We start from the raw sequence: 11956 nt of genomic DNA on the forward strand, positions 1-11956 counted from the left end.
ACACACACACACACTTCACACACACACACACACTCACACACACACACACACACACACACACACACACACACACACACACACACACACACACACACACACACACACACACACACACACACACACACACACACACACACACACACATATATATCAGGATATATATTAGGATATATATCCCTATTATCTACTCCTGATATATATATATATATATATATATATATATATATATATAAAGAGAGAGAGAGAGAGAAAGAGCGAGAGAGCGCGAGCGAGGGAGAGAGACACACAGAGAGAGAGAGAGAGAGAGAGAGAGACAGACAGACAGAAGAGAGAGAGAGAGAGAGAGAAGAGAGAGAGAGAGAGAGAGAGAGAGGAGAGAGAGAGAGCAAGAGAAAGAGAAGAGAGAAGAGAGAGAGAGAGAGAGAGACACGCACACGCACACGCACACCACACAGCACACACGCACACACACACACACGCACGAACGAACGCATGCATGCACGCACACACGCACACACACGCGCGCACGCACGCGCGCACTCTCTTTCTCTCTCTCACACACACACACTCTCTCTATCTATCTATCTATCTCATCAAAAGCGTATTAAGTATGCATACTTAATATGCTCTTGAGCTTATTTATCTCTCTCTCGCACACAAATGCAAACGTATGAGAGCATGCAGCGCATACTCATGCTAAAAGCCCCCAGCCCTTCTTACCATCAACAGCTTCCTCACATAGACGCTCGTAATGAGATAGATAATAGGTACTGCCACCTGCCGGCGACAAGACGAAGTCAACGACGCGTGGAATCTCCGTCGAGTTAACGACAATATTTTCACGGAGTAAAGTTGCGTAGCCCTCCGCAACAACCTGTGAAAATGTATACACTCACTTCACAATTACAGTAAATATTCTACCTATTAGATAAAAACGAACTAACGGACAGTTACACAAATAAACACAAAATAAACACCAACAACAACCACAAGTGGAGCGTATCTCTGAGACAGTTAAACAAATTGGACAGAAAAGAACATATACATTAACCCACGATTTCCCGATTCCCGCTCTTCTGCGTACGCGGGTAACGTAAGTGCATGTAATATGCGCAGCTATTAGAAGACACTCCGCTCTGCAGTTTGTACTTACAATGACGCTGTAGCGACCTGGAAGCAGAATCCTCCAGTACTCGCCCCTGATAGTGGATCTGGCGGGATGCAGGCGTTCCTCGATGAACACGCAAGCGTTGCTGATCCCTTCTCCCGACAACTCATCACTGACAACTCCCCGTACTCCTACCCAGAGAGAGAGAGAGAGAGAGAAAAAAAAGAGAGAGAGAGAGCGAGATTGTGGGTGAGCTCGCCAGAGAAAACAATTTAGCAAAAACGACGTTAATACGTCTATTCGACGTCGGTTTAAACTTCAATTAAAAACCTAATTAATTTAAAAACTTTACCCATATTTGCCATGCGAAGGTAGCTGAGTAGCGGCCTGCGATTCGCCTGCCAGTAGTCCGGTAGATGGCGCTCCGACGGGTACTTGCAGCAACTAATCTCAAGCGTTGTCTCCATGCAACTGGCCTCGATGTAATTGAAGTCCTGCATGCCACCTATTACATGTAAACGTAAACTTCACACGCAAGCGGCTCCATCACGCAGGTCCTCACGGACGCATGCTGGCAATCGAGTTCACCCACGATTCACCCTGAGTTACGCATCGTTTCTAGTATAGCAGCATCGAGAACAGGTGAGATTATGTTGATGCAACATCTATACTGCTCTAAATATTGCGAATCCGATTGAAGCAAAGAGATGCCGCTCACCTAACAGTTTCATAACTTTACATACAAAAAACGTACAAAAACGTACGAAATACTTTAAATTGCCTCTTCGTTAACAGCGGCAGAGCGTGAAGTACATTCATTTTATTTTATTATATTATTATTTTTTATCGAGATACCTTTAACCGTATACCAATCAGCTCCGTTCGTGATGCCGTATTCGAAATCGGTGAATGAGTTATCGCATTTGTGACTATTGTGCATCGTTGGGTGGCTGTATGAATACGTCATGGCGAGGAAGCGAAACACATCGTCATCGGGAGACGTGTTGTACATGCCTAGTATAACAAGAACCACGAGTGAGCTCCAGCATGAAACAGCAACGTGTAGCAACACCATGAAACACGTCCTAGTGAGAATCTTACAATCTTAAATTTATAACTCGTGATCGTAATATTATTTCGTCGTTGTACGTTTACAGGTAGCGTTTGCTGCACCGCACCGCGCAGAAAACCGTTAAGCGTTATTAACCATTGATCTAATTCGATCGAATTTGTCACGAATCAGAGCATGATCCGTCACAGCAAGCAGTGTTGTCAGACGTACCCCTTGTCGTTCCTTAGCATTAAAACGACTTGATACCCATCAAACCGTGTTGATGGCACAAGATGCCGGATTGCGAGCACAGGCACTTGAAGCGGTTCAATAAAATATAATGCTAATTAAATACGAAATCTATTTACTACCAAATTCTTAATGTTTCTATACTCTCTTTCACCTATTATTGCCGACAGTTTCCTGTAAATTCCGTCCAAATCCTATGTGCAACATACGCCGGCGGCCGCCATTGCTCATGCGGCTGCACTGTGCGCACTGACACTTATATATGACAACAACATTAAGAATTTGATAGTAAATAGATTTCGTATTTATTTAGCATTCTATTTTATTGAAACGCTTCAAGTGCCTGTGATTGCGAGAGTCAATAAGGACATCAAACCCGCTCAGACGACTAATTGGTGTTCAGCAATTAACTCCTAATTGACTAATCGTTCACTGATATAATTGCTAATACAGTTGTGATGCAAGAAATACAGTGATCGGATCTCATTCACACACGAAGCACGTACTTGCTCCCGTTCTCAGTCGTTTCCTCTTCACTCCACGCGGCAGGTTGTCGTAGGGATAGTTAGCGACCAAAGCGCCACCGTGGAAGTTGGCGCTCAGAACAAACTGTCTCTCTTGCATCCACGCCATGACGGCCTGTGTCTCCATCTGGCGAGGAGGATAGCTATTATCCTCGAAGAAGTCAGGGAAGTTTCGGTTGAGGTCGACTCTGTTACTGTTTCCCCTGAGAAGACATTAACATGCAATGAGCAATACCGATACTTGACGATAGTATGATTAGATACTTATGTTTCTTTATTTTAATTCGGTGCCCTCTTGCGTAGGCTCTTTTCCTTCTATGATGACTTTTTAGAAGATTTTCAAAGTACGTTGTCTGATAAACAAATGCATCTTCGTTCATTCACTTTTTATGCGAGAACGTTACATGCATGAGCAATGTTTGCGATCTGATATGAACACGCGACAGTAAACAGTGACAGCGATACAGAACTGACAGATTGACAACTCACCTGCCCTTCACACCGCGGCAATCGCCTTCTACCGAAGACTCGAATCCGTCTGGGTTCATGCTGATTAGAATGTGCAATCTCATGCTATCGAGTATTTCTGTGACGTTGCGATGAAGTCGGTAGCGTGAGGCTAAGTAATTCGCAAAATGTAGCAGCAACTCCCGACCCACCGCCTGCGTGAATGAATGTAGGATAGAAGTGAGGTTATAGCCACCTATATGTCGCCTACCTATATACTTATATATCCCCTACTAGCCTGGTACCCGGCGTTGCTCGGGGAAAAACGCGTAGGAACAACTTTTAAGAGCAAATTCAGCCACATATACTTACTTAATTCTAAAACATTTTCACCCCCCTCCCCCACTTCACCCATACGATCCCCATCAGAAAGGAAAAAGAAGCGTACTGGATTCACAATCTAAACACTATCCAGCCACACGGACTCAATCTACGGGTAGAGATTCCGAGATGGAGAGAAGACAATAATCACCCTCCCACCAGCATGGTATAAACGCAAGCCTAATTCTCAGCCGACACTCTAGGGTAGCGGATGGCCCGGTTTACCTTTTTATAATTTGTTTAACTTAATTCTAAGGATAGATTCATAACAGAGAAACATACAATAGCAAAATATGGCAAAATTCGACGACCGCTTGCGTATTTGCGAAATGCAGAGCGCCATCTTTTTCCATTTCTACGGCCGTCGGCGATATGCATATACAAGATATACGCATATATATGCTATGCTGCTGGACTTTTAGTCTCCGGTCGACGATTTTACCTCCCGTATATCATTTCGACGTCGTCTCTGCGACGGGACATAGTGTCGGCGACGTGCTTTCTATGAACATTGCGTTAATTCAGCGAAATACTGCTTGCGTCGGCAACTCTAGGGTATCCAGAAAACTCGGTTTGTGCGTTTCGGCTATCCGTTTTACAAGGAAACTGGTCGGATTGCGCATGCCCGTTGACGCCGAAAATATAGAGCATGAGGCGAGATTATGCATTCAAACCATGGACGGGCTATCCGACAATAGCAAAATATGGTAAAATTCGACGAACGCCTGCGTATTTGCGAAATGCAGAGCGCCATCTTTTTCCATTTCTACGGCCGTCGACGATATGCATATACAATATATATGTATATATAGGCTGTGCTGCTGGACTTTTACCCCGTACAGACTACGAATTTGATAGCAGGGCATAGTTTAACCTATGGTTTAACCTGGTATTAACATAGTTTGGGCTTTTGTCCGCTAGATGGCTACATTCGCGGGAATTCGGTTCTTCTACTTTTCTGACATCACGCCACTACTAAAACTACTGCTCGTATTGAGGCCTATATATCGTCATTATATCTACAAATATGGGTGGATTTGAGAAATATGGATAAGCCTATGTTGGTGTCCGACACACGGGCTATACACTGAGATCGGCGGCGTGGGCTTCATGCTCACCGCGACGAAGATTACCGCGTCAGAAAACCGGCCTCGCCTCTCTTCTAATACATCGGCTACCGAAGAACAATCCCACGCTGTGTTGCCAACGTGATTTACTATCGATACCGTATCGGTTATTATATTTAACACATTATTATATAAGGCCTAATTATTATAACCGATACACTCTCGATACGAAGTAATAATGATGATGATTATGATAATGATTATATATTAACGTAACAATAATGATTAACATTTGTATTAATTAAAAACGGTAATTGTTACCTCCCTGACTATAATGGGCGTTTAGAATCGAATCGGAAATTATTTGACGATGATAGAAGAAATTGAATTAATGTAATATCAAATACTTGCGCAAGACATCGGTGACGATTGTATTGACTTTACTGCTCAATATTGCTATTATTTTACATTTATTGATTGATTATTATCTCTAGTTTGATTAGCATTTGTCAACAGCAGCAAATAGTCTACATTACCTCATTTCCATGGATATTACCGACGTATTTCACTTCAGGACGCCCTAGCACATGTCTGTCCTGCACGCCAGCTATCGACATCACCCATAGCTCTCGTCCTAAACACGAGAAAAACATAAAGAAGTATTTGATATGAGGTTAATTTTAATGTGTTTGGGACATTTAAATATCAAATTATATGTCATGTCTTTTTTCAATATGAATGAATAGTTATTGGCCTGAGTTATTATCTACAGTATATAGCAACGAAAATCTTTTCCTATGCTTACCATAATCAGTTCTGCACCCACTCGTTTTAATCACCAAGAACTCCTTTTACAACGCGGAATAAAGTCCCCTGTACAAGCTACACTATAGTATTTAGTAGTATAAGAGGGGGGGGGTCCCAATTCGAACTCCGTATATTTTAACCTGCGCATTTTGCTACGTAGTTTCCATAGAAATAGCCCATCTAGTAAATTGTTGCTGTAGTTGCTTCTAGCATCGTAGTTTATAATAACGACCATGTGATTGAATCGACGATAAATTCAAACGCTAACAACACGAGTACTTCAGTATCCGGTTCTAATAATGACAATATTGACCTCGAGTGCAGTACCAAAACGGAAAGTGGTGAGACGAATATATATGTCAATGCATGGTAATGTTATGTGTATCTATAAATAAGTTTGTTTTGTATTGTATACTGGAAATGTCAAATGCAATGTTATGTCTACAATTGTAACTGTTTTATGGCAATAAAAAAAAAAATATATATATATAGAGCTTGATATAGGTAATAATGTCTGACAACTTAGGTTCACAGACCGTCGGAATGCGTGCGTGCGGTCCCGCGCGCGCGTGCGTGTGTTGCCTGGCTGTTGGTGGGGCGTGTGTGGTAGTGGGTGGGTGGGGTAGTGGGGGTGCAGTTACGGCAGGTACTGATCAATGTTTGCCGTCTGCACGAACACCTGTGCCGATGACGGCCGCCCCCGTGTGCGTCTGCTAAGAGCTAATGAGGATTCTGCTTCGCACCTCGGCAGGTGCGGTTACCTGTATGCGCAACATGTGAGCATGATCGCTGCTAGGCTGCTGTCATTGATGCGTGTGGAGCGGCGGCATCCGCGGCAGGCTCACCGCACCTGTATCTACCGTACATATACACATGTATCTACCGTACATACACACCTGTATCTACCGTACATATATAAATATATATGCACGCCGACGGTTATTCGCACTTCGTTATACGCATATTGTTTCGCGAAAGAATCTATCAGGTTTCTCCTCTTTGCTTCTTTTCGTTGAAAATCGTAAAACCCGTGCTAGAAGGCGATCACAGGTAAAATCAGGTTTTCCACCTGTACAGTCACCGCCTCACTGCCCTGAGGCAGCCAGACGGCGGCACGGCCACATCGCAAAAAATTATGTAGAAATGGGCGTAGGTATATATGTTTTGAATAGACGTGCGGGATAAAATTCACCGTTACAGTCAACTTGCTATATAAAACTGCCCTTCGTCATGGGCGCGACTTAAACTTGTTTTTCCTGCCGACCCTGAATTGTATAAAACTATTCAGAAAACAACGATCACGTCCGCCAATCCGGATCCACATTAATTTACCTTATGATCGCCGCGCATCGTTCTTCTCTTTCAAAAACCGGATCGAGTCAACATTCCAGATTTTTTCTTCTATCGGCGTTTATATAATAGCTGTGTTTTTCGAGGCGGTAGGTGCCGCGTCACGGGGCCGAGGCCGTCAGCATCTCGTGTGTTCACGCGCGCCCGCGCATTCTGACACGGTGGATTAATGGCCGCGCACGAGTTTTCACTGACATCATTGCCCGACAGTTAAGCAAGCAGCCTTGACCGCACATGCACACTGTACTATCCGTATCGAGAGGTATTTTTTCCGGAATGCACGTTTGAATTTTTTTGGCTAGCGTGCGAGGACGTCACACCGTCTATGTAAATACAGTTAGATCGTCATTCCTGTCAGAGGCAGGCCCGACCTCGTTGTATTGCCGTGGGTGCATCCGACCCATTCGAGAGAAACTTGTTCTGCGATTGATTCGCTACTTGATAAGACATGCGATGAGACAGGTAAGAAGAGAACCGGTGTGACATTCAATATTACACTTTTTCCGCAACTGAGAGGCACGTAAATAAAGTGGCAGCCAATCATAGATATCACAGCATGGTTTGTTTGTGCGCTTTAAACGGCAATAGAAGTTCCAGCAATGGAAAAAATAACTAGTATTACAATTTGTAAAAGAACCCTGACCCATAGTTTAGATATACACAACAGTCACCTTCTGATGTATATCTAGTAAAACACGTATTGTTTTTATGAATTCTATTCGTAAAAAGGTGACGAATCAGAATGCGATGTTATGGCCCTGTCACACATTGACGATTTAGCCAGCGTATGCCGGACGTATCAAAAATTTGGTGAATACGCTGGCGTTTTAGAAGATGTTTTCAAAGTTACGTTGCTCTGATTAAACAAATGCATCTTCGTATCATTCACTTTTTATGCGAGAACGTTACATGCGATGAGCAATGTTTGCGATCTGAATATGAAAACACGCCGACAGGCTAAACAGATTGAACAGCGATCACAGAACTGACAGCATTGACAACTCACCATGCCCTTCACACCGCGGGCAATTTGCCTTCTCGAAGACTCGAATCCGTCTGGCGCTTCATGCCTGCATTGGAATGTGGCAATCTCATGCTATCGAGGATTTTCTGTGACGTTGCGATGACTTCGCGTAGCGTCCGAGGGCCTAAGTAAATTCGCAAAATGATAGCCAGCAACTCTCGACGCCCACCGCCTGCGTGAATTAATATGCTAGGATAGCAGTGGGGTTATATCCACCTATATGTCGCTACCTAATATACTTCTTACTTATCCCCTACTAGCCTGCGTACCCGGCGTGGCTCGGGGGAAAAACGCGTAGGAACAACTTTTAAGAGCAAATTTCAGCCACTATACTTTACTTTAATTCTAATAACATTTTCAAAGAGATAATTAATTTTCATATTCTAAACATATCATTTACAAAGATATACGTATATATAGGCTGAGCCTGCCTGGAAATTTGTCTCCGGGTCGACGATTTTACCGACCATTATCTTATTTCGACATCGTACTCTGCGGACGTGACCTAGTGTCGGCGACGTCTTTCTATGAACATTGCGGAAGATTCAGTCCGAAATACTGCTTGGCGTCCAGGCAACTCTAGGTTATCCGAAAAACTCGATTTGTGCGTTTCGCGTCTATCAAGTTTTACTCAAGAAAAGTGACCGGATTTGCGATGCCGTTGACGCGAAAACTATAGCAGCATGAGAGCGAAATTTATGCCTCCATTACCATGCGACCGGCTGCAAAATATTTTTTCCCCACTTGAGTTCCGAACCACACCATCAGCGCACTCCAGTTCACTCGACTTCTTCGAAGCAATAACTGCTAAACTGAATACCTCCCTGATCCTAACCCTAACCCTAACCCTAACACGCTTACCCTGAACCCTAACAACTAACTATAATCCAACCCTATATATTTAAGAACATTTATTACAAACACTAATCTATGCTGTGGGCGTCCGGAAACTCAGTGGGAAAAAAAAATTCGTGGACCGGCTTATTACGCGGGCCGCCATGCAGCGACAAGGCATCTTTTTGCTACCTATAAACTGACAAATAAGTGATGTTTGTGGTGAACCACAACCTCAATTCTGCTCAATCCTTGCATCCCACAAAATCAGTAATGATCTCAACTCTGTTAACTTAGTGACCCAGTTCTGCTAGCCCAGTTTGCTGACAACTGGTAGCCCTTTCTTAACATGTCCCCGTGTGCCATATTTGGCGCAACAAATCGGGTAGTTTTGTGGAACCGGATGGACAGGAATTGGAGTTTTGATCCTTGTTTATAAAATTGAGTTTTGTGCCGGACAGGATTGACAGAATTGAGTTTTGGTGTTTCACAAAATTGAGTTTTTGTGGCGACAGGATGACAGATTGAGTTTTGTGTTCAACCAAATTTGAGTCTTTGTGGGACAGGATGACAGAATTGAGTTTTGTGCGTCACAAATTGCACTTTTGTGAGAGAATTGGGATGTTTTTGTGCCCACAAAGTGAGTTTTGTGAGACAGAATTGAGTTTTGTTAGACAAATGCAGCCCTGTCCTGCATGGCGCCCCGTCAGCTATCCGACAATAGAAAATATCGATAAAATTCGCACGACCGCCTTGCGTATTTGCGAAATGCAGAGCGCCATCTTTTTCCATTTCTACGGCCGTCGCGAGATATGCATATACAATATATACGTATATATAGGGCCATGTGCTGGACTTTTGCCCCGTACAGACTACGAATTTGATAGCAAGGCATAGTTTACCTATGGTTTAACCTGGTAAACAAAAGTTTGGTTTTGTCCGCTAGATGGCTACATTCGCGGAAAATTCGCGTTCTCTACTTTTCTGACTATTCTTATTGCTCGCCTATCATCTACAAATATGGGTGGATTTAACAAATATGGATAAGCCTATGTTGGTGTGCCGACACACGGGCTAATACACTGAGATCGGGGCGTGAGGTCTCATGCTCACCGCGGCGAAGATTACCGCGTCAGAAAACCGGCCTCGCTCTCTTTAAACATCCGGCTACCGAGAAACAATCCACGCTGTGTTGCCAACGTGATTTACTATCGATACCGTATCGCGTTATTATATTTAACAATTACTATATTATAATTATTATAACCGTACACTCTCGATACGAAGTAATAATGATGATGATTATGATATGATTATATATTAACGTAACAATAATTATTAACATTAGTATTAATTTAAAAAACGTTAATGTTACCCCTGACTATAATGGGCGTTTAGAATCTAATCGGGAATTATTTGACGATATAGAAGAAATTGAATTAATGTAATGTCAAATACTTGCGCCAAGACATCGGTGACGATTGTATTGACTTTCTGCTCGAATATGCTATTATTTTACATTATTTATTTGATTATATATCTCTATTTTGATTAGCATTTTGTCAACAGCAGCAAATAATCACATTACCTCATTTCCATGGATATTACCGACGTATGTTCACTTCAGGACGCCCTAGCACATGTCTTGTCTGCACGCCAGCTATCGACATCACCCATAGCTCTTCGTCCTAAACACGAGAAAAAACATAAAGAATATTTGATATGAGGTTAATAATTAATGTGTTTGGACATTTAAATATCAAAATTAATTGTCATGTCTTTTTTCAATATGAATGTAATAGTTATTGGCCTGAGTTATTATTCTACAGTATATAGGCAACGAAAATTTTCCTATGCTTACCATAATCAGTTTCTGCACCCACTCGTTTTTAATCACCAGAACTCCTTTTACAACGCGAATAAAGTCCCCTGTACGAGCTACACTATAGTATTTAGTAGTATAAGGGGGGGGGGTCCCATTCGCAACTCCGTATATTTTAACCTCCGCATTTTGCTACGTAGTTTCCATAGAAAAGCCCATCTAGTAAATTGTTGTCATATAGCTTGCTTCTAGCATCGTAGTTATATAAATAACGACCATGTGATTGAATCGACGATAATTCAAACGCTAACAACACGAGTACTTCAGTATCCGGTTCTAATAATGACAATATTGACCTCGAGTGCAGTACCAAAACGGAAAGTGTGGGAGGACCAATATATATGTCAATGGTAATGTTATGTGTAATCTATAAATAAGTTTGTTTGTATTGTATACTGGAAATGTCAAATGCAATGTTATGTCTACAATTGTAAACTGTTTTATGGCCAATAAAAAAAAAAAATATAGATTATATATATATATATATATATATATATATATATATGTATATATATATATATATATCGGATAGATAGATATAGATAGATAGATAGATAGATAGATAGATAGATAGATAGATAGATAATATACACATATATACAGTGTGTGGGTGTGTTTGTGTGTGTGTGTGTGCGGTGCGTGCGTGCGTGCGTACGTGCGTGTGTGTGCGTGCGTACGTACGTGCGTACTCACGTGCGTCCTCGTGTGTGTGCGCCTGCGTGCGTACGCGCGCATGCGTCCATGCGTGCATGCGCGAGTGCGTGCGTACACGGATTAGTGACTCACCTTCCGCTGACCTTCCGATTGTGTACAATCGCGTGATATCGGGGTAGGCTTGGTTGATTTCTCTCAGTACTCTCTCAACTTCGTCGTAATGGTGATAGGTAAAGTCGACGCGTATCGCCGATGTGTGCAGCACACACGTCAGTGCGACGAGCAACGCCCATCTGCAGATCCGCATGTTCATATTTGACGCGTGTATATGGAGACGACGTAGGAAATGTGTGACTAGTCAGTCAGTCAGTCGATGGGAACATCGTTCCTAGAAACAAAAGCAGAAATAGTCGCGGTTGTCCGTGTAGCCGCGCTCGCTAACACCAGGGCAAACGCACGCACACTCGCACTCACGCACGCACACATACGCACTCACGCATGCGCACATACGCACTCACGCACGCACATACATAGTACTCACGCACGCACACGCACACATACGCACACGTAAATCCATA

General features: G+C 42.8%; 1 protein-coding gene across 1 annotated transcript in view; it reads right to left on the minus strand.

Moving 5' to 3' along the window:
- LOC106805361 (carboxypeptidase D-like) overlaps positions 1 to 11956 on the minus strand; it is a 15486-nt gene that overhangs the window by 756 nt on the left and 2774 nt on the right. Inside the window, exons 2-9 of the mRNA XM_014806922.1 lie at positions 11511 to 11766; positions 5364 to 5461; positions 3422 to 3594; positions 2915 to 3135; positions 1964 to 2122; positions 1461 to 1613; positions 1154 to 1299; positions 721 to 874 (exon numbers count right to left, since the gene is read on the minus strand). Coding sequence (XP_014662408.1) covers positions 721 to 874; positions 1154 to 1299; positions 1461 to 1613; positions 1964 to 2122; positions 2915 to 3135; positions 3422 to 3594; positions 5364 to 5461; positions 11511 to 11691 — 1285 coding nt within the window. The 5' untranslated portion in view covers positions 11692 to 11766. The remainder of the gene's footprint in view (positions 1 to 720; positions 875 to 1153; positions 1300 to 1460; positions 1614 to 1963; positions 2123 to 2914; positions 3136 to 3421; positions 3595 to 5363; positions 5462 to 11510; positions 11767 to 11956) is intronic.

This window comes from Priapulus caudatus, unplaced genomic scaffold (genome assembly GCF_000485595.1).
Source record: "Priapulus caudatus unplaced genomic scaffold, Priapulus_caudatus-5.0.1 Scaffold111, whole genome shotgun sequence".
NCBI classification, from domain to species: Eukaryota; Metazoa; Priapulida; class Priapulimorpha; order Priapulimorphida; family Priapulidae; genus Priapulus; species Priapulus caudatus.